The sequence below is a fragment of the Ornithodoros turicata genome, chromosome 2 (genome assembly GCF_037126465.1).
Source record: "Ornithodoros turicata isolate Travis chromosome 2, ASM3712646v1, whole genome shotgun sequence".
In the NCBI taxonomy this organism is placed as follows: domain Eukaryota; kingdom Metazoa; phylum Arthropoda; class Arachnida; order Ixodida; family Argasidae; genus Ornithodoros; species Ornithodoros turicata.
Genome location: NC_088202.1, coordinates 39,351,345 through 39,374,242, shown reverse-complemented (window position 1 = coordinate 39,374,242; position 22,898 = coordinate 39,351,345). Strand labels below are relative to the sequence as shown.

The following is a 22,898-nucleotide window of genomic DNA, read 5'->3' as shown; positions in this document are numbered from 1 at the left end:
ACAGATTATTGCACGTCCTAGCAGAACCACAATGATTGCACTCTTCATTACACACAATGTGAAGACAACAGCTCATGTTTGCTCCACTGGGCAAGGCAGCATTGCAGAGCACATTTATGGGGGTGTGGGCTAAAATGTGTGTCGATTAATGCGTGACTTTGAAGCAAGGACTATCAGGGATCTTTCGGTACTCTACGACGACACCACGGATATACGGAGCACGTAAGGCAACTTACACTGCTGCGGTGACCACAGACGATGCAAGTCTTGCAGCGTGGACAGCACCAGTTCTCCTTCTCAATGCAGAGCTGTGCTTCTTCAGGGTCTAGGCAGAACCAGTGATAGGGCTCACAGCACACAGTACAGAAGAGAAGCTGCCAATGGTCAAAGAGAGAACATTCACACAAACTATCTTCTATACGAAAGGATGAGCAAGCGACCAATTGAAGCCCATTTACCTCTTCTTCACCTGCGCTGCCACACAGGAAGCAGACAGCCTGAACTGCAAACTGTTGCGATGACACAAGAGCAAAGCCTAATGCCAGTACCTTAGAACGGTCAAACTCCTCCTGGAAAATTATGAGGAACATATGCCGGCAGAATCAAGCTCAGCTCCAAGGCAAGGCAGGCACTGAATGCAATAAAGTACACTCTGTACAGGACTGTATGGGCAAATTGCCCTTCTATGAATGATGTCAAAACACATTTTACAGTGTATGAACACATTTTGCCATAGCTTTTTGAAAACATTACATGTAATCTATATAAAATGCACAAGAAGAAAAGGTTTCTTCTGTTCATGTTGTTTGGTGCTCCAGGTAAAATTAGGTCTAGTTAATGCTAAATAAAATATTTTGAGAGCAATTAACATACTTTGAGATCGATACATAGGTTAATTAGGGATGCCGAGAAGTGGCCGCAATACATTTCCAAATTCTGCACTTTTTTCCGGCACTTCCTTGACAAGCTGTAAAAGACTGTGCTCAGGAAGATAAACATAACGGACATGAAAGATGAGAAAAGGATTAGCATATCAAGAAAGCGCTAGGATAAGTGCTAGCTTGAAGGTACTCATTCATGAGACCTGTCCTTTTGATATCTACAATGTTTCACCACTTTCAACAAACTATATGGTCAATAGTAATACACCAACATAGCTCCCTATGGAGCTTAACAGACTCTACCAAATGCCAAATGGGAAAATAGTCTTGGCCACGCAAAGCTTTGCATGAAAGTGAAACTTCCAAGACGTCAAAGCTTTAGTGTGCCCTTGGTCAAGGTTCAATGAAAGAAACATAATTCATTCATCATTACGAAAGACATTGAAGAAAGAAGAAAATTAAAAATGTTCATATGCATGAAGCTCCTTTTAATAAAAACATGAATGCTATTTTTGCACTATACTGTACCACACTGTAGGGCAGTTCAATTCAATGAGCTCTCCCAGTCAATCAAGTGCAGTTTTCATTTAGAAAGTGTACTTTTCTTGCAACAAACAATTTTTTTACTTACAAACGTTATGCATGATTTCTAGGTTCTATCTGCCTACTGTTATCTGTGATTGTTCAAGTATGATATCAGTACCTCAGAAGTTTCAGTAATTAGTAAAACTAAAAGATAGCGAGATACCCATAGGTAGGTATATGTCCACACATCTGAAGAAACAAAGTTAGCTGATCATTTACCCAATATAATGACTGAATGAGTGGCTGGTTTCCATGGCCAACAGATTTCTTGCTCAGCTGCCTTGTCAGCAATGGATGATCTACCACTTTGGATACCAAGGGAGGGTACGACTGCAACGACAGACGTAGGGAAACGTCGAGCAACAGTAATACATAAGAGATCTATTTACACTAGGGGTGTGCGAATATTCGAGTTTTGAATTCGAATCGAATATCCAATATTCGGTCTTTCGAATATTCGACTGTTCCCTGAAAATGAACTACGCCACCCTGGAAGTGGGCTTCGCCTGGTGCTTCCCTGCATGAGGTGAAGCCCGCTTTACAAAATTGCCAGCGCTGCAGGACCAACACAGGAGGACTGTTGATCTATAGCTTAAGACAATGTTAGCTCAAGTTAATTGTGTATGCTTCGCCACAGTACAGTTGCAGCCGTCATTTTAAAGTCCGCCCCATCCAAACCGCCAAACGCGAAACCGCAGTACGCTTCATGCATCGTCAGCACAGTCGCGGCTTTAATGGATTGCAAACGAACTCTGAACATTCGTATGAGGCCTACAGTTCGGTGAAATTCCGGTTTAATGTCGAAATTTTGTTGGTGTTGAGCTGAATACCGCTGTTCACCGTGCCATTGCATGCATAGCCAAAACCCGCTTCTCGAACGCGTTTTTTCGGTTCCGATTTGTGGTTGCCAGCGATATATGATAGAATCATGGTCACGTGCGATGACGGTGATAATCGAGGGGTAGGATGTGATGATATTTTGACAAAGGTTCTCTTCCGGCGTTGTGCGACCGCATATGTTAAAAAGTGTCAACTAGGACGACAACCACACTGCAGAGTCATTTGAAACTGCGCTAACTGTTGTAACAAACGATAGCAAGACACATATAGCCTTAAGCCCGACCTGCATGGAGAGATTTTGCTAGCGCGTCGGCGCGACAAAGCATTGAGGCCCGCGCGCAGATTTTTGCCGTGAAATGAAAGAAGTGCCGAACACGAACGCCACAGAAACAATAACGCGTGATGAGCAAAGTCATACAACATCGTCGAGGATCGCGGTTTTACTGCGCTAATGAATGAGGCTGTTCCAAGCTACGCATTACCGTCAGGAACGATGGTCTCACGCGTCAGAGTACAGTGAAAGTGAGAGTACAGTTTCTGGCCTACACAACAAATGTGGAAGGCATTGTCAGTGCAAGAAATCACTTGCCACCTTCAGTTTCCTTCTGAGACGTGCTCATCACTAGACCATCCCACATTCTGAACACGTCATTGCTCTTTACTTACACTCTGTCTGTTTCACCAGCACTTACAATGCCAACACAGGGGTCCACTGTACATGAAAGATTTTTGAAGCTCAAGTTTTTGTTTATGGTTTTCAGCTTGCCTCATGAGAACAGCACATTGTTCCACTATAAAAATAATTGTACTGTACATGTGCATATAAGCATCTATACCCTATGCTAAGCCAATACATTAATACGTATTCCGTATTAGCACTTGGGACATTTTTCTAAGGATAACACAACTGTGACGATGCTTGTTTTCGGGGCTTAATTAAACTTAATTAACTCTTAGAAGCCTTTATCCTATGACGTCATATTCGATATTCGAAGGACAATTTTCCAGATATTCGTATTCAATTCGTATTCGAAAATTTCAATATTCACACACCTCTACAAATAACGAAACGGAACTTATCAATGTAAAAAATAAACACAAAGAGATGGCAAAGGGGATCAGCAGGTGTTGCTGCGTGGCACTGTGCATATCTGGAATGTAACGAATATTCTCAAAAGTGTCCACGGAAATGGTTAAGAACCCTACATGCAAATTAAGGGGTACAGATGAAAAGTGTTTTTTGTTGAGAGTTAAGTTTCACAATGCTTTTCCTCTACGGTGGACCAAAAGCAATCACAGGACCAAGATGAAAGTGTTGTACTGAAATTCCAGCACACCACCATTTAATTTCCTACTCATTGCTTGCAAATGTTCACATCAATTTCTGTCCAAAGTACTGCATAAACCAGAACCCCCACACCGGCCTGGTGATTTAACAAGAACCCAAGTATTCGTGTCAGTCTAGGTCTATAAATTTAGTGCCCAGAAAAAGACTGGAGGTTGCCCAACTATCCTCTGAAAGCATAGCAACATAGGGACACAGCAACTGATGCAAGAACCAGGATTGTCAACAAGCATGATCAAATGTGCACATCCGTCACCAGACAAGGCTCACCTTTGCAGGAAACTTTTGCTGTGGTTTGCCTTGTGGCTTGGCAACAGGGGCAGCAAGGCAGCCGTTGTTCTCTGATGTTCCGTCACTCTCATTGTTACACGTCTGATCCTTCACACCAGTGGTCGCCTCTTCAGTTGCAACAACTGCAGTGGATGTACCACATGACTCTTCCTTTGGCTCTACCGGCACACTTTCCTCACGTCCCTCACTCACTTCTTGCGTTAACATTGCGTCGGGTTCTAACACAGATTGTGCAGACTGTGGAGTCGTTTGCACCGCAGAAGATGATTCCTGCTGCAGCTTTTCTGCCTCTGTACACGTCTTTCGTCCACGCCTACTCATCTGTGAGAGCACCCTGCGGTATTTCCTCAACTTTGGCTTGTATTTCACTCGTCTGAAAGTCCTTCTGATGCGCACAGCACTTTCACTGTTGTTCTGACTCGTCTCCGCTGAAACCGTCTTTGCAGAGTCTAGAGCGGCGGCCCCCGACGGCTGCAGCGGGTTGATGCAACGGCGAAGTCTTTAAAATACAAAACAGGCTTTAATACCTTGCCCATATTCTTCGACAATTCAGGGTAATCAAAGAAGCCAACTAGTAGAGCTCATGCAAATGAAAAGGGTAAAACCAGCGGATAAAACGCAGACAAGAGAGAGGAGAGGAACAAACGACATGCTGGGACTAACAACTGTTTAATGAAACAAAGTGTACCTCGGCAGCAACACACCTGCGCCAGCAGATGCCAAAGAAAGTTTTCACAAGAACCGCTAAGAGGTGAAGGTTGAATAGGGAAGGCATGCACACGTGTCACGAAGTTGACCGTGACCCTTGCAGGAAACCGAATTCCTTGGAACCTTCCCGCACTCACGACAATGTATGTACCTCTCCTCTCTCGTCTGCATTTGACCCGCTGGTTTTACCCTTGTAACATGTACCAACAGGCCCAGCATCAGAGTCTTCTATGCAAATGAAACCAGCTGCAGTCCGTAATCCATATTAATAGCGTGACAGTCAATAGTTTTATCAATATTCAATAGCAGTATTTTAGCATTACAAGTAATGAAATAGCCAGTTCTGGGGCAGTAAAGAGTAATAAAGGGCACACACAGTTAGTTAAACGCTGTTTACTGATTGTCACCTCCAGCAGTGGTCATTATGCCACCTGTGCAGCCGTCGGTGAAGTGTGGTATACTGACATAGTAACATTATGCACAACAGTCACAGGTGGTGTTTTCTCATGGTTCCCACTCAATTTCGGAACAAAAATTCAATTGTATTTCGAGGTCATCATTTTGCCCGGGATGTAAACAATGGTTTATGGCCAGGACTTCAATATTTCACAAAAATGTTTGTAAGTGACAGGTATCACGGAGTACATGGGGGCACATGGGAACATAGTGATTCGTTCACAAACATGACTGAGGGCTCCCAATGTTATTAAATATAATGGGACAGAATGGAAAGCTTATGAATACGAGGAAGGGTGCCACTCATTTCTCGCACTTCTGTAAGTCATTTTATTTTTATAATCTTGGCCACAACTTGAATATATCGAGGACCAACAAAAAAATCTAAGGATATTTACAACACCCCAGGAGGACATTGACACTCAAGTATCTTTCAGGAGCCATTCCAGTTTCTCATGTGATATTAGCATACTATTACTATACTAGCATACAGCCAATGTAATTCAAATTAAAGCAAATCACACTGTTACATAGACAAGCAGTGTACTTACAAGCAAGCTTGTTTCAAGAGATTCTTCCCACCAAACTTCTTTTTGTCCCTGCAAGGACAAATATAAAGTGAGAAGATATACACAGATGCAATAAGCGTGCTCCCAAACTCGCCGACATTTCACAAATATACTCCTGTCTAATATCGCCCTACTCTAGGGCGACAGGTTAATCTTAATGGACCAGGTCGACATTTTATACGCTTGCAGTTCGTTCATAGTTCTTACTGCAGCCTTTAGAAAGAACGTGTTTTGCATGTGAGCAGGACATGCAGCACTTTTCTGCGTGTGTCTACTTTCTACTCCGTACATTTTGGAGGCTAAAAAGCCCACAAACTTAGTGCCAACAGCCATAATGAATTTTTTTTTACTTTGATTGTCATGCACTTAATAAATGGTAGCAAACAGTGCAAGGTTTTGTATTCCATTTAGAGTCTTTGCACTGACCTTAGTAAAGATGAACAAAAGTGGCACAAATGATTTTAGGTATCTTACATGGTAATTCCCAGTCGAAGCATGGAAATATTTGCAGACGAGACAGAATCACCTTCAAGTGACAGCCTGGCACCAAATCAAAGCTACAAAGCTGCTGCGGCATGATTCCTTAAAATGATTAAAAATGGCATAGGAGATAATCTTTATCAAATATGCAGTCGATAATTAAATAATTAAATTGTATATATTCAGCGGCCTTTCTCGTGCGACATTACCATCGTCTCTTTCTGGTATTACCTCTCTCTGTGAAGCTTCAGAGCCGCGCATTCCACAGAAAGGTTACCAGTTATATCTCAGTAATCCTCATTAGTGTCCTCGACTGCCTGTTTTTTGGTCGCACACACCTGCGACACATGCAAATGTGAACTTGCTGATGCCACTCCAAAACCAAAACCTGATATGCATGTGCAGTTAGCTTTTCTTGGTTATCTCGAGAACTACAAAGATTAAGTGAATATAATTATCTATGTATCATCTACACATACTTCGCAATCGGGCATTAGTACCTTAATTTCACTAGCAGGGTACAGCTCCAGAACGTCATTTTTTTTCCATTTTCTTTAGGGGCCAGTATTCACTCCGAAAGAAATTATCTGAAGTGCAACCTGTGCCTGAAAGTTAGTGCACCACACCAGTATGCCGTAAAACAAAAGAAATCTCACGGCAGCATGTGTACCAAAATGAATGGTCGTGATTTACCATGCTGTTTACTCCCTGTACCACAACACACAAACTTAAGGTTCTCATTCATGTGAAGGACTCTCAGGCACCACTTTAACTAAATGTGGTGTTGGATGGTCACAGCCCTCTCAAATGCTGTGTGCACTGCACCACATCCTTTCTGCGTGATACCGATCTGAGAAACTGAGAACCACCATAAAACATTTCTGAGTCCAAAAAGCATTGCATTAAATTCATCTTTGCTCAACATTAAACTGACATCTGCTATTGCAGTAGCAAGTGGAGTATTGTATTGACAGTACATGTTGGATGATTTGAGTCTAAATGATAAAGAGCGACTATTACACTAATCCAATGACAAGCATCCAATAGTACTTATCTCACCAAAACCTTACAACTGTAATAGAAACCTGCCAATGTCAACAAAACTTCAGGAATAACCACATTTAATTTAAACCAATAATTTTCTTCATGGATATCACTTGTATTAAAAACAAAATTTGCTGGTACAACTATTAGTTCTTGCAACCTAAGCTAAGAAAAAAAAAAAAGAGGACTATGAGAAAGGGTTTTGCCTTGGTTACAGCATACATCACGTCACAGATCACAATGGACATCCCACTAGCTCAGTTTAGCTAAGACCAGAAGTCTCAGAGCGCCTGCAAACTTTGTTGGCTCGCCCACGCCTACGATGATGAAGGCTGAAGTACATGGCTTGTGAATTCATGCCAAAGCTTGTTTTGCAGGAGAGGTCCCTTTGTCTCTCCTAGCGTTGTGGAGAACATGTGCAACACTAGCATCAGATGTAGCCATACTAATGCAGTTGTAATACCGTATTCGCGCCCCTAACTTGAGTGCCCAAATTTTGGTATTCCCCCTCCCCCCCACTGCATACAGAACACTCCCCGACTTCAGTGGCACGGCCACCTCGTATTGCGCAACATGAGGCAACGAAACGAGCGCCCGGGCACCCGCGTGACAGGAATGAAGTAGAGGAGGAGGAGGAGGCGTAGAGGAAAAACAAGCAACAGTTAACAACTGATGAGGTGGAGAGGGAGGACGATCGTTAATCATGCGATTGAATTTTGTCAATCATTGTGCTTGGAGTTGTCAGTTTAGGTCTTAGCCAACAATGGCCGGACTGGAGAGACGTGTGAGCTACACGTGCAAGTCTGCAAGCTCGCGACAATCAGCCACGCTGAGCAACACGGAAAACCTGGTGCTGCTCGGCAGAAAGATGGCCTCGTGTCTGCGAAGAACACCCGCATGGAGTTTCGGGGACCAAAGCGCGGTACGTTTGCAGAAATAGAAAGTGCCGTTCTGACCTATGTGCACGAACCATTACTTGTCTTCAAGTCACTGTTGGCAATTCCCATCTTGCGAGCCATTTGCCGTGCATGTGTGGTGCATTTCACACGATGCTGCCGGTCGTGTCGTACGAAATAGTACAGACCACGACCTACCAGACTATAACGACCATGTCATAGGCATCCTTTCCCAGCGCCGCATTTGGAAGCCAGCGGTGGCACTACTCATCGACCCGGTTATTGCTTCCTCGGTTTCTGTAATACTTTGTACTTTAGCTTACCTTAGTATTTTTGTACAAGCTGTGGATGTCCCACAGGAGATGCTTCTTTCTAAAGTTGATTATCATCATCATTCTACGCATTTTCGTAGAAGCTGTTGCTGTCGGCTGCTACGGCAGTCGTACGTCCGCTTCTGCGCGCTCAAAATTCACATTTCCATTGTCCAATCATGATGTGGATCTCGTGGGCCGATGAGTAGCGCCCCTAGCGGATCGTGCGGACGGGCTCCTCATAGGGTTTGCCAATTATGACATGGTCGTTATAATCCAGTAGGTCGCGGTACAGACACATGCACGACAAACGGCTCGCAAGATATGAGTTGCCACCGGTGACTTCGAGACAAGTAATAAATGGACAGTTCGCTCCATTCCTAAACGATTTAGTGTGTGAGATCGGCGATGGCGACGACACACTAGGGGATGAAATATCATTAGTTTCTGGGGAGTCCGACACTGATTACTTGGAATAAAGGTGGGGTTTATGTACCTCAAGTGTGATGTTTCAGTTTTTTAGCTGCGTATTGCAAGCACCCCTAAGTGGCACTATGTTTTTTCGGGGGGAAAAGAAAGGTGTGGCCCATAAGCGAGTAAATACGGTATTACACAGCGTACTTCCTGCCATCTCCCATTGCAACCGTTTGAAATCAGTTATACGTACTACATTCGCTTCATAGTGTTTAGTCCATTTCATGTTTTCACAGTCTCCAACGAAAGCAATACATTACCTACATAGATGGCGTTCCTCGGAAGACCTGCTTGATTATTTGCACCCGTCTCGCTTCAAACCCGCATTTTTGGGACTTAGTCTCCCGAGCGCAAGAAATACGGCTAAACGATGCGCTCAGCACCCGGTATTTCATACTGCATTACAAAACGTCGGCCATTCCTAACATGACGCATGCGGGAAGGCAGAGCTTATCTGCGCACAACCTAACCGGAACCTAATGCTCCACCCTATCAGACGCGTTGCAAAGAGCTATAATCTTTTCAACACACCTGTCTACGAGTATCGGAAATACTGTAATGTCGACCTCAACTTCAGGTGAGGATGGCGATGATGTTACGAGATAGACACATTTAGTAGAGGCGAAGACGCAAATTCATCTGCTATCGAGCACCGACGTGCCGTCGTCGTTTGACGCCTCAGCAGCATTAGCATCAATATCGTCTTCAGCAAAGACTACATAAAAAAAATGCAAAAACGACGGAAACGACTAGGATGTCATTGATGCACCCCTGTCCACAACGGCAATCCTTGCTGCACTGACTATACTGATGAATGCGTACAAGGATAGTACACTACACTCTCTGAAATTTGCTGCCATATGTTGTTGAGCATTTGCACTACAAAGCAAACGCGTATAGGTATCTTTTAAGAGCGAGCCTTTTAAAAAGCCTTTTGAAATAAAGTGGATTTATGCCATTCTCTAAAAATTCGGACTGATTTCGTGCCTCCTAGAAGTCAGAAAAATCGGTCGGTGGCTGTATAATTTTTCCGATAATATTTCACTCAGCTGTGATACAGTGCTGGACAAAGTGACAGACTTTCTAAACATTCCTGGAACAAACAGGATGTGGCTACCCAAGCTCACGAAGAGTCACCGAGTTGTTGTCGTGCTTTCCAACATTATACGTATGTGTCTGGGTAGCAACAAATATAAGAGCAAACTGCATGTGGAACCGGAGTAAAGGTTGAAACCAAGAAAAACTTAATGATGCGAGCTCAAGCATCTCAATAATAATAAAGATGTACGAAGAACATATCTCTATTGAAAACTAAAATAGAAACTCTGGCATACTTGGCACCTAAATACAATAAACAGTCAACATTCGGAACATTTTGGGCCATAGATTTATTTATATGAACGTTTCCGAGGCTACTTTTCTGCATAATCACTAGGTTTATTTGAAGAAGCATGGAGGGCACCCATGAACAGATATTTTTTTTTTCTGCGTGATATGAACATACACAGTTGTCGACCGATTTTTCGGACTTCTAGGAGCCACGAACCAAATTGTCGGGCATAATTTTTATTGAATGGCACAAATCCACTTCATTTCAAAGGCCTTCACTCAGAGCACTCAAAGTGACTTTTAAGAAGTGCATATACGTGTCTGCTTCTCAGCGCGTTCAACAACATATAGTTCAACAACGTATCGCGGCGAGCGATACGGCATGCGAGTGCGAGTGGCATGCGATGCGGCATGCGAGTGCGGCACCATCCGTGTTGCGGTACCATGCGCATTCGTCAGTGTAGTCATCACAGCAAGGATTGCCACTGTGGACGGGGGTGCATCAACGACATCCTTGTCGCTGCCGTTGTTTTTACCTTTATGTTGTCAGTGCTGAAGACGATGTTGATGTTAACGCAGCTAAAGTGTCAAACGATAACGTCATGTTAAAGCTCGATCGTCAACGAATTTGCGTCTTCGCCTCTACTAAATGTGTCTATCTCAGTAACATCATCGCCATCCTCACCTGAAGTTGAGGTCGACATTACAGTATTTCTGATACTCGTAGTCGTAGACAGGTGTGTTGAAAAGATTAGCTCTTTGCAACACGTCTGATGCGGCGGAGCGTTCAGCATTCGGTTGGATTCTGTGCTGATAAGCTCCGCCTTCCCTGGCGTGTGCGCCATGTCAGGAGTGGCCGCCGTTTCGTAACGCGGTACAAAATACCGGGCGCTGAACAGATTGTTTTGCTGTGTTTCTTGCGATTGGGGGACGTTAAGACCCAAAAATGCTGGTTTGAAGAAAGGTGCGTATCAATAATCAAGCATGTCTTCCGAGGAACGGTCTGAATTATTGGACGCAGAAATACATCGGTCCTATGGGCCACTTGGCAGTGTCGAAAGTTTTGTCCGAAAAATTGGAAAGTACGAATTTTTCAAGTCCGAATTATCGGTCTGCGACTGTACTACCTTCAGGAACTGCCACGCAAAATATTTTCTTTGGGAAGTGCGCATTTCCTCCGAAATTTGGATTACCTACAAGAATGCGCGCAGTGACAGATAACTCTCCCAGATCCTTCTCATGTGCCCTGTCCCTAGGCAAAGCATGGGAGCAAGGCTACCTGTTGGCTGCTCTGTCTTAGACACAGTTAGATAGAAGACATTTTTGCATTTTCCATTTACCATGTGCGACTCGCGCAGAATGGCAGCCGAGGGAAAAACGCCTTTTCCAAGGTGATAAGGAAAATTGGAAAAAGGAAGACTGAAAACTCCCTTCCACAGCAGGATCACATGCTACACTTGCACTTTTTGTGCAGATATGTATACCAGGACTTGTAATACGAATTTCTACTCTTCGAGACATATTTTTGTTTTCCGTGCGCCTTTGAACATTTATCGTGTGACACAGGTTCTTTTGTGCTTCTTCAAAATATTCTTGTCCAGTATAGAACCCTTCCGAGAACACATTTTTGATTCCCTTGTCAGGGCGATATTGCCGCTCGGAAAAGTACACTTTTGTTGGACTCTGCGTATGGGGATCACAAGCCTAAATAAAGGAGATCACTCAGTGGTGTCCTCAGTACCTTTGCTACTGCTTCGGACATGCGCTACAGCCCTCAATGCTGCTCACGCGTAAATCACTGCCAAAGCAACTGAGGACCGAGGAATTTCCCTAACGTTTGTGTAAGCAGGTCCTGGTTCACAGGGAGGGTGTTCAGACACATCCAGCTTGAAGTTTTCCTGGAGAGCCCTCGTGACATATGCTTAATCATGCGTGGCATGTCATGCAGAAGTACAATGTGTTTTTGCAGCTTTCCTGACTATTTATTTTTGATTGCCTTTTTTCAGTTTATTCAGAACTTTTTTTGCTGCAGTTGTCGGATGAATCTCCAGAAACTGTCTTGGATTTCCTTGTGCTCATTCTAAAACAACGGGAATCATTTTGGGATCGCATGGAGTTCTGCTTCTCTGACCACGAAAAGCAAGACTATGCATAGACTTCCAATCTGGATGCTAATGCAACACGACATCGTCATTCATGACTGATAACGAAAAAGTGCCTGCTACATTTAAAATATCCTAGGACTGTGAAACAGAATTAGAATCTGCGTTCTCCAACAACTTTAATTGAAGTGTCGAAACTGGGCAAAAAGTTATTGGAATGTGCAGCTAGTTTTTATTCTGCTTCGTATCCTCCAGGAAAGCAGATTTTGCAAAACTCTATCAATCCGAGAAAAGCCACTACGACAAAAAGTGCTTTGATATAACTAAATTTATTCCTATCCAGTTACCTTATTGGGTATGTGACATAGGTCTCTGTGAACAACATAAAAATTTTGACTCATGTTGTGTACAAAAACTTAATCAATACAATAGGAATCCAAACAAGTGGGCACTGCTCTATTTACTATGTCATTATTCTTATCCCATGCCAGTCACTAGCTAGCTCATGTTCAGTATTTGGCTCAAGGCTAAAAGCCACTACTCGTAGCCACACATACATATTTAGATTGAGCAGTTTTGCAAACGACAGTACATGTGACCTTTGCTTTCAATTCTGTGAATACTACTTTGGTATATGTCCACTTCATTTCAAAACACAACACAAAAGCCTAAGTACCTCGTCTAACAAAGGACAATGTCAGCAGAGAAAAGCCAAAATGATGTCCTCTATTGTCAGGGATTCTGATGAGTAAAAGCTATAATTTGTGATGTGTTGGTTTTGTAACCGTGTAGTCATGCATACATGCACACAAAAGATGCTGCTAGCCGAGATTCTTAAAATATTGTTGACCATGCCAAAAGCATGGTAATTTGTAGCTGAATTTCGGCCGAGGTTGCTGGAAATGACATGAATAGCATTCTGGGTTGTTGCAGCGTTAGTGCTCACAAACTGATGCAAAAATGTTATGAATGTTAAATGTTATAGGATGTTAAAACATCCAATGCCAAGAAATGTAGCAAAAGGTTGTGTCGCAGTTATCTCAGCATCATGCAGTATGACCCTAACCTGTCTGCACCGTGTATTTAATGTGTATTTGCTTTGCTTGAAAAGTAACCACTGGAACAAAACTGAAACTTACGAGTCAACAAACACAGCTCTAGGGCATTTCGGAAAACGGTGAAGTTTGTATTTTGCACCCTTTCCGTAAGCCTATGACATGGTACTTGTTGTGCTGTACGAAGGGGCAAGACGACACCGACTACAGGAACTTAAATCTGTACAATAGGAGAATGAAACGCAGCTGAGAACGCCCACTTACAGGCAGTTGACACACTGTCCACAATCTTCCACAAGGCATCCTTCGCACTGAAGGCAGCGGCGTGTCCTCTTGTTTTTCTTCTGCTTTACCACGAGGGTGCGCTTCAGCACTCGCCTCCTGCCTTCCCTGGGCCCAGCTGCCTTTGGTTCTTGATGCTCATTGGAATTGCCAGGCAGCGTGGTGTCTGCTGCAGGTTGTAAAAAAAAAAAAATTCTGGGAAATGAGCTTAATTGTACAAAGTGGATGGGAGTAGCATGGCCCAGTTTGCAGGAACCAGCTTCTCCTTTCTCTCAAATATTCATGAATTCACAATGACTTTTGCTCCGCGCTTTATGATCTTTGAAAGCTCCTACGAGCGAAACAAACATGAAAACAAATCCAGTGGACACAACATGCTCACTCTAAAACGAAACAGTGTAGACCCCTTGTAGTTAAACTGTGCCTTGCCTCACAGAGTGGTAGGAAAGTTCAGTGTATCCACCAATTGTCTACACACAGTAAAACCTCATTAATTCGACCCCCGATAATTTGGAAATTTGGACTGCCCACATGGTCCCGGCAATCATGCATACAAAAGCATAGGAATGGACGCTCGCTAATTTGGAAGCATCTGGAGCGATTACGGACAATTCGGCGCTCCCGACCAATCGCTCGTGGGGCCATAGAGCAAAGTTGCGCGAACCTGAACGAGCTTGAACTGACGAAGCACCCATCGCTATCACTATGATTATTAGCGTCACGTGGTGTCTGTCGTGGTGTCTTGGTGTCTGTCCTTCGGCATTCAACAAAAAGACATCTTTGTGTGGTTGGTCTCGGTGGTCTCATGAAACTGCTTTCGACACTGTGGTTTTGTGTCCCGAGTGAGCAGCGAGACGCGAGGCGAAAAGGCCGGCGCTGGCGAGGACAACGATCGCCATTCTGATAGCGTCCTGACGCTGCGGTGCAGTTTTCGGATTACTTTGCAATTGATGAGGGTGTCGCCGTAGCCGGACTGTTGACGGAGGACGAAATCATCGATGATGCCCCGGGCATCAACGCGCCAGACAACGAATACGAAATCACATACGGCAACAAATGTGAGTGGGAGAAACAGAACGTTCCACCCCGTTGCACCGTCAAAGAAGCCGCAGAGAAAGCCTCTGCTGCTTCTTTGACGGTGCGATGGGGTCCTCGGCGCCCTCGAGGACATTTGCAATGGCACATGTGACAGCATTCAGGCGCGTGAGCACCTATCCACGACAGGTGTTTTGAACGGGCAGATTTTGTCCCGGAAGCAAACAACGATTACGCAGTTTTTCTCTAAATAAACTGACGTTCACATACGCAGATATAACTGGCATGTTGGTGTCCTTTCGTTATTTCGGCATTCGGATAATTTAGACGTTGGTCGTAGGTCCCGTGAGATCTGAATTAACGAGGTTTTACTGTATAAGGCAACATCACTGAATAAACCAGATACACGTTTAACAGGCCCCTGCACAGTCAGCCATATGGCTGCTCAAAATAATGCCTCAGTGATGTCTGCCTTCAGCACTGTAGCACAGCATTTCTGACAGACTGCCAGCTTTATATGCTTTATAAGTCGTAACATTTCCACCAATACCAACATTGTGGTAACCCTTGTGGACCACCACTTCCCCGACTGCCACTAACACGTCCTTGCTTGAAATTGTTTATACTTAGGGCCTGACTTTTTAGGGTTAAACCCGTATCCGCCCGATATTTACTCCCCCGAACGAAATCTGTAAAATTCGGGTTTAACCCGAATCTACCTGAAAACATCCGGGTCGCGTGGCACACTCATAAGTGTGCATTAAAATAAAGTTTGATAACATTGCTAAACATTAGTTCCATGTTAAGACAAATTTTTATTAAACAAAAAATATCACCTGAATACACCCGAATTCCTGAAGACAGAATATGCCGTAACAGGATTTAACCCGAATACACCTAAATTTTCAAATGAAAAATATCACCCGATATTTACCACCCGAATTTGGCCAAAAATAAAACCAGAAAAAGTCAGGCCCGATTTATACTGTATAAAAAAATTTCTTGTGCTCCTTCTCGTACTTTTTACAGGCAACTCCCTTTATACGTGATGGCTTTGTCCACTATGCCCAAAGTGCTGCTTTATCTGTGGAGGACATTAACTAATATCTGTACACAGCAAAGCAGCAATTCCAGATGTTCTTCCACTCATCGATAACAACTTCGTCACCTTTCCCTCTGCACATGTTCCTGAAGGTTTGCTTATGACCACACCCTGAGTGAGCAAACAAGTACGTATTTCGATGCTTGCAGTAAATTAATGTTCACCTCTAGAGCACGCTTCTCAGCTTCAGAGGTGCTACAAATCTCGGTTGCGGTTCTTTTTGCACTGAACTCCATGCTTTCCCGTATGTTTAAGGTCAGCGCACTGCTGCAGAGGCACTCCCTCCTTCACTTGCACCATCGAAGTCCCCGCAGTACGATATAATGATATGCACGATACAAAGTGCAAAATGATCACACTCGCGGCTGATAACAACAAAATGCTGCTGCTGATGATGATTGCAGTTTTTATGGCGCACAAGCAACTAAGGCTATAGTGCGCCAAAAAAACAGTGATGTGTGTGGCAAGGTAAAACTATAACCGTTCAATTTAAACCAATTATCTCAGAATTTCAGGTGTAAACCACAGTAAAAGGAAAGTCATACACTTATAAAACATTTAAATAGCCAATACTATCTCTAAAAAAAGTTGAAAGTTCTCATGTAGGGTAAAAGTGGTTCATCCCCAAGCAATAGGGTTGGGTGAAAAGGCACTTGATATCGATAAAATTCTTTAAAAATGATGATGGCAGTTATTTAAGTGTAATGGACATGTGATTAGAATGTGCACCACAGAGAGTTGCTCCCCGCAGCATGCGCATCGTGGAGGCTCCTCTCCACTGAGTAAAAAAACCATGCATGATGTAAGTAAGTCCGAGCCTTAACCGAGCTAAAATGACTTCACGAAAAGCAACAACAACAAAATGCGAGAGCATCAGTTGTACAATATCTTCGCCCCCTACACCAGTGCTCTTACTGCGAAGAAGCCCAAAAGATTCATGCTCACAGCTCGACAGAACATATTGGTCTTCACACATAGCTTGAACGTATCAGTGCATACTAGAGGTGTGCTAATATTCGAAATTTTGAATACGAGTCCAATATCTCCGATCTTTCAGCTGATTGCCAACAAACTCTGAACACTCGTGTGAAGCACACGGTCCGGTTCAATTCCGGTTAAATATCGAAAATGTTTTGGCGTTGACCTGAACAACGCTCTTCACCTGGCCCTCGCATGTGCAGCCAAAACAATTTTCAATTTTGATTTGTGGTAGTGGCCTTTTTCCGTTGCTAAACTTCAAAGCTCAAACCAGTCGTCAGCCATATATACAGTGAACCCTCGTTAATACGACCACTGCCGTTCCCACAGATTTTGGTCATAAAGCGAATTGTCATATTAACGAGAAATGCACCCTAAGCAGGCCGGACACACCACTATGCACAACAAAAGCCGACGTAATTATGATTTATTTTCTGAAAAATCTGTTAACAATGACTACGTCAAACAATTTTCAGTCATTAATTTTTCTAAATGGACAATAGCACCATCAATTGCGGACACGTTATCGACCTTTATCTGCTCAAAAAATAACGAGGCAACCTGTAGGGCTTCGCTTGCCTCCTTCGAGTAACGCCGTTCTTCATCCCGACTGCCAAATCCCTCTTCCGCTTCGCTTCGGCCATCCTTACGTGAAAACAGCAGCACAGTGTGACCTGGTTCCCGCCTTTATAAGCACTTCGGTAGTTCGAAAAGCGATATGAGTATAATCCCGAGGTCAGCGATTTCAGAGGACATCCCAAATCTTGACGCCCTACTTCAACATGTGTCACCCTCTGAGCGAGGTACGAGATAGCCTCTCCCAGGGGCTACCCTGAGGGCCATGTGACACGGTCATAATAGCGGGAAGATAATGCCTGTGTTTGACCCTACTTGTGACAAAACTCTTGGTCATTGACCGATAAATGGATTGTCATATTAACGAGGGGGATTTACATGCCGGCGGAACGGTTCCCGAGAAAAACGGTCATAAAGAGAGTATGTCAGATTAACGGGGGTCATATTAACGAGGGTTCACTGTCAATCGAATGGAATTACCTTCCTGCCCACATATACGGGAACCAGAACAAAACACCACCACCCACCAGCACCAGAACAAAATATATCGTCATTTATTTCCAAGTGCTATGACCAGTTTCAGAACGAACGAATTTCTTTCCGTTGAGTGAACAAATTTTGTGTATATTGCTTTGGAATTTGTCGTTTTGTGGGTACAAAACCTCCCCCCTTTATCTAAAACCCTTCAAAAGGGTCTTTAAAGTAAAGTAAAGTAAATGAAATGAATCATGGACGTGTGCGACAACAGCGATAATCGAGAAGTGGGACGCGACGATATCTCGATATAGTTTCTCCGACACAGGCATTGTGCGACCACATGTTAAATATCAATTAGAAAGACAATAACACTGCAGAATCATTTGAGACTGCACACACTCTTGCTACAGGTGATAGCAGGACACATATGGCTCTAGATCAACCTTAAAGCCGCGATGAACATGAATGTCGCGTAAACGATCCTGCACGTTAACCACAGCCATAAAGCATCGTGGAGGAACGCGGTTTTACAGCGCTAATGAATGAGGCGGTTCCAAACTATGCACTATTAAACTATCTAAATGAGCAACGATAGACACGGCTACAGTCGCCGTCCGATTTTTCGGACTCTGCGGGGATCGCGCAGAAGTCCCAATAATCGAACAGTCCGAAAAAACGAATTTCGGTCAAAAATAAACTTTACTAAGCACTAGTAAGCTGGAAAAATCTGTCGATGCTTTCCTAACGCGCTTCCAGCCCGCCTGATAACATCAGCTTCTATTTCCTGAAGAGAGATGTCGTCACTGTACACTGACAGAGGCACCGCCATCATCAAGTCCGCAAGGTTGCTTCACCTAACGCATGCGTGCTTTAGGTGAAGCTCGCTCTACAGCGCTCTCGCGGGCGGACAGCACGTGCTGGGCCTTTTGAATCGAGCTGTTAGCCAAAAACGAAGACGCAAAAGTGTTATACAGACCTTTTCTACTCAGAGGAATCGAAAATAAACAATCATTGCCTATTTTTTTTCCCTCAATGTTTTAGTCGGTTGATTTCTTTTGATATGAATTTCGGATGATACCAATATTTTCCGCCACCCCAAGACAGAAATTCCCTGGTTGGGAAATAGAGTCCGAAATATCGAGCAGCGGGGCTGCACAGCGTCCAAAATTTTGGATGTTCCTTATACATCAACTCTATGGGACCCTCAGCCATTCCGCGAACGAGTCCGAATAATCGAGCATGTCCGAAAAATCGGTCCGCGACTATAATTGCAGTGTAGGAGGAAACGGCGTTCAAAGACTCCACTTGCTCTCTGTCCTTCGCCTTGGTGACCTGACCAGTAAGAAAGGTGACTGGGCAGAACCAGCTTGCAAAATTTCATTCAATTCATAACTGCTGGCTTTAGACAATGTCCAAATTGTCAACCCAAGTTAATGAGTAATGTCAGTATGCATTACTTGGCCAAAATGTAATGGTATTACATTACTCCTCCACAAAATGTAACGCATTAGCATTGCCCGTCACTGAGATGTAACGCATTATGTACTCCACTTCTCTGCTTCCAGATAACAAGCGATTAATAGCAAAGGCTAACGCACATTTATCTGGAACTGCACAGCCCTTTCGAACCCAAATTAACTGTACACACATCACGACACAAAGACATCAATTTTAGTTGCGCCAACCGTGCCAGAAGCATAGACTTACAGTTGGTGTTCCAGCATTCGTTTTTTTCTTCCTCTGGGAGTGCGCTGAGGTTTATTTGTTGATGCGAAGGGGATGAAAACGTCGCCCTCTTTGGACCCAACACGACGGCAGCCCTTCGGCAAACATGCTTGATCCGAGGCCCTTTGGTTTTGGCTGAGTAAATAGACAACAAATGAGTCAGCACTGCAACTCTACTTTCAGATACCAGACAGACCTTATGGTGACAAAACCTGTTAGCGTGCTCGAAATTACTCGTCTACCAATCTCAAGTTAAAAGTGGTGGCAAAATTTTGAAGCATACTGCACTCGTTTAGAAGTTAACGTTAAAAAACATGCAACGTTGACAATCATATTGTTATAGCTACCGTATAAACCACATTATAGGTCAATCCCGTATATCAGTCGACCCCATTTTCTGAAGGGACCGCTAAAGAAAAAAATACCAGCCTCTGGCCGGCTTATAAGACTAGATCAGTTTCTCACACCCACTTTCTTTGTGGAAAAAAAAAAAAATAAAAAATAAATAAAACGTCGACCTGTAGTCCAGTTTATACGGTCATTCATCTGATAAACATGACTCTAAATAAACAGGACTTACAAGACTCGCTCCTTGCACAAACTGCACTGCGTGAATCTTCTAGACTAGAATGAACTGTGTCAGATGTATCCAACGGCGAGTTATTGACGCTCTCTGCAAATGAGAAAAATTGGAACTCTATTTGGCATAATCCTCTCTAACATCTCACAATACAAAGAGCACCTCCGTTCGAGTATCCAGGTGCAAGTAACAGCAGAGTCATAGCTTTCATTATTGCTGTCCTGACTAACTTGTCCTTAGGCTTACTGAATCTAACCTATTATTCCCTGAAGATACGAAGGCAGAAAAAATAGGCGATGTCAAGTTGCCGGTGGTGAGAAAATCAAAGAGTGATATTAAACGGTAGGAACAACTTATTTATTTACACATGGTAAACAAGACTTTCGTGCACGAGTCTGCACTTCTTCAGGTTACAAAAATATAAACATGGTACAGGCACATATATACAGTTGAAGGGGGAGTTCTTTTGATTTTTATCTGTGTTTGCATCCTTTCCATCAACCTGTTACCCTCTCATGCCAGAACTCCCCCTTCAACTGTATATATGTGCCTGTACCATGTTTATATTTTTGTAACCTGAAGAAGTGCAGACTCGTGCACGAAAGTCTTGTTTACCATGTGTAAATAAATAAGTTGTTCCTACCGTTTAATATCACTATTATTCCCTCACCAGAGATGCCAGGAGCGCACCATCACAAATGAACAATCAAATTGAAAGAAAACAATTTGCAAATCAGAAGCTTCAAATCAACAATCATGCTGCATTTATAATTAATTTTGCTAAACATGCCCTTTGTGCCCAATGCACAAAAATGTCCTGTAAAGCATGCTTCTCCAACCACATACAAGTTTTGGGTGAAGCCGACTTGCAGGCCAACTACCAACAAAGGAAGACTATCCAAATGAATGTGCACAAAAGCATAAAGACAGTAGAAATTTTCAGCTTTTTTTGTGGACCTTTTTTTTCTTATTACAGAATGTTTCAGACAATTTTCTTGAAAACTTTTTGCATATTTTAAAGTTCGAAATATCAGTCCAGACTGAAGGCCCTACCTACCTGGCTACCACCTACTGCTATGCAATGTGCATGTGCATGCCTGCAATATTGCGCAAATGTTCATAACCAGATGTCAAATGCTACAGGAATGAGAATGTTGTACTACTTTTTGTGTGTGTCAACTACTGGCCGACCACATATTCCAATATCTGCAGCTGTAGTTTACTCATATGCGCTGTACCTCCTCCAATATTTCCACTCCCTTTTGTTCCCATGTTAACATGACCGGAACAAACGTTCCATAACGTAACTGACACAAATGTCTGGAAGGAGCACTGCCTACCAACAACCCTCCTGCGATCCCTTTTGCTCGAAGACAACCTTTTTTCAAGAGCTGCGCATATTTTTCCATGAGAGACAGCAGGATAATCTCCTCATGAGTTTACGTGACGTGTCCTTGGCGTTCTTTGCCAGGATGGTCATGTGTCGTAAATTCCATCGAGAGCGTCCAGAATCGCGCCGTACGCTTTATTCTCAACAACTACTGCACTGACTCCAGCGTCACTACAATGAAGCAATCCCTTTCCCTACACCAGCTAAGCCTACGTCGTTCTTCATCCGGACTTTCCCTTTCTCATAAAATATTTCATAACACATCCTTGCACGTCTCTGAACGTCTCGATCATCAATTCAAAGTCGAAGTTCATTCCTCCAGGAGTAATTACTATTATGAATCCTTCATCCTTTGCATATCTCGACTCTGGAATGACCTCCCTGGTGAGTGTGTTACCCAGATTGACCCAATTCATTTTAAGCAATCTGTAGCTGTCCTACTAGGTATTTCCTTGCGCTAACTTGTATTGTATATCGTTGTGTATATTGTATATTATATCGTGCGTTGCATATTGTATTGTATGTATTGTATATCTGTTGTGTATTCCGTTTATATGTATATACCTTATAGCATATTGTACGTTTTGTTTTCTGCATCTCATCGAATATCCATTTTATCATGCACTTTGTTTCTTCTTCATTTTTTTCTGTATCCCTACCGAGTGCCCACCTCCGTTACTTTATGCCTTCGGGCTTTTACCCTATCAACAATAAATAAATAAATTGATAAATGTGTCATCGTCATCCCCAGTACTACCGCTCAAAGTGGGATGCAAAGAATTCTGCAGCAGGAGGGACTGAGGACTGGTGCCAGGGGAACGTCCTCGTGTAGACACGCGTACATCTGTCTGTGCAAAATTTCGAACTATGCGGATTTCAATTACAGTCGACCCCCGTTTATCCGGACGGTGCCGTTCCCGGCGAAATCGTCCGGATACCGGGGCATCCGGACAAATGAAACGACCGAATAGAGACGACCTACAGAGCAAGGTTGAATTAAAACACAGAAATCTCGTCAATGACAGCTGTTACATAGTAGTGTAGGCACTCGATTCCTGCAAACATTTGCTAATTGCATAGAGTTGAGCCACGCTGTTGCGCTGTTCGAAGAATGTCAGTGCGGTCGCAAAGTGTCAATGTTCGAGCCTTGTTTCTCACCGGCGTCATCGGCACCGTCTTGCTGCACATGATAGGAGGCAACAGCAGCAATCACACCGTCATCAGTCATAGCTGCACACGCGTCATCATCCTTATCAAAGTCAACGTAGCCAGAAACCGCAGCATCATCTACGGCAGTCGCAGTGAGCCTCTGCATCAGGAATCGCAGCTCAACGGGCCGTAAGCAGCAGGCCCTCGTGTTGGAGTTTTCCCCTCTAGAACCGGACAG

The 22,898-nt window shown here is 43.5% G+C and overlaps 1 protein-coding gene across 2 annotated transcripts in view; it reads right to left on the bottom strand.

Annotated features, from left to right (window-relative positions):
- LOC135385299 (histone-lysine N-methyltransferase 2A-like) overlaps positions 1–22,898 on the bottom strand; it is a 57,415-nt gene that overhangs the window by 29,351 nt on the left and 5,166 nt on the right. For both annotated transcript variants that reach the window (XM_064614525.1, XM_064614526.1), the window contains exons 5-12: positions 20,122–20,214; positions 19,524–19,676; positions 13,631–13,817; positions 5,658–5,705; positions 3,922–4,441; positions 1,686–1,796; positions 459–569; positions 237–374 (exon numbers count right to left, since the gene is read on the bottom strand). In XM_064614525.1, coding sequence (XP_064470595.1) covers positions 237–374; positions 459–569; positions 1,686–1,796; positions 3,922–4,441; positions 5,658–5,705; positions 13,631–13,817; positions 19,524–19,676; positions 20,122–20,214 — 1,361 coding nt within the window. The remainder of the gene's footprint in view (positions 1–236; positions 375–458; positions 570–1,685; positions 1,797–3,921; positions 4,442–5,657; positions 5,706–13,630; positions 13,818–19,523; positions 19,677–20,121; positions 20,215–22,898) is intronic.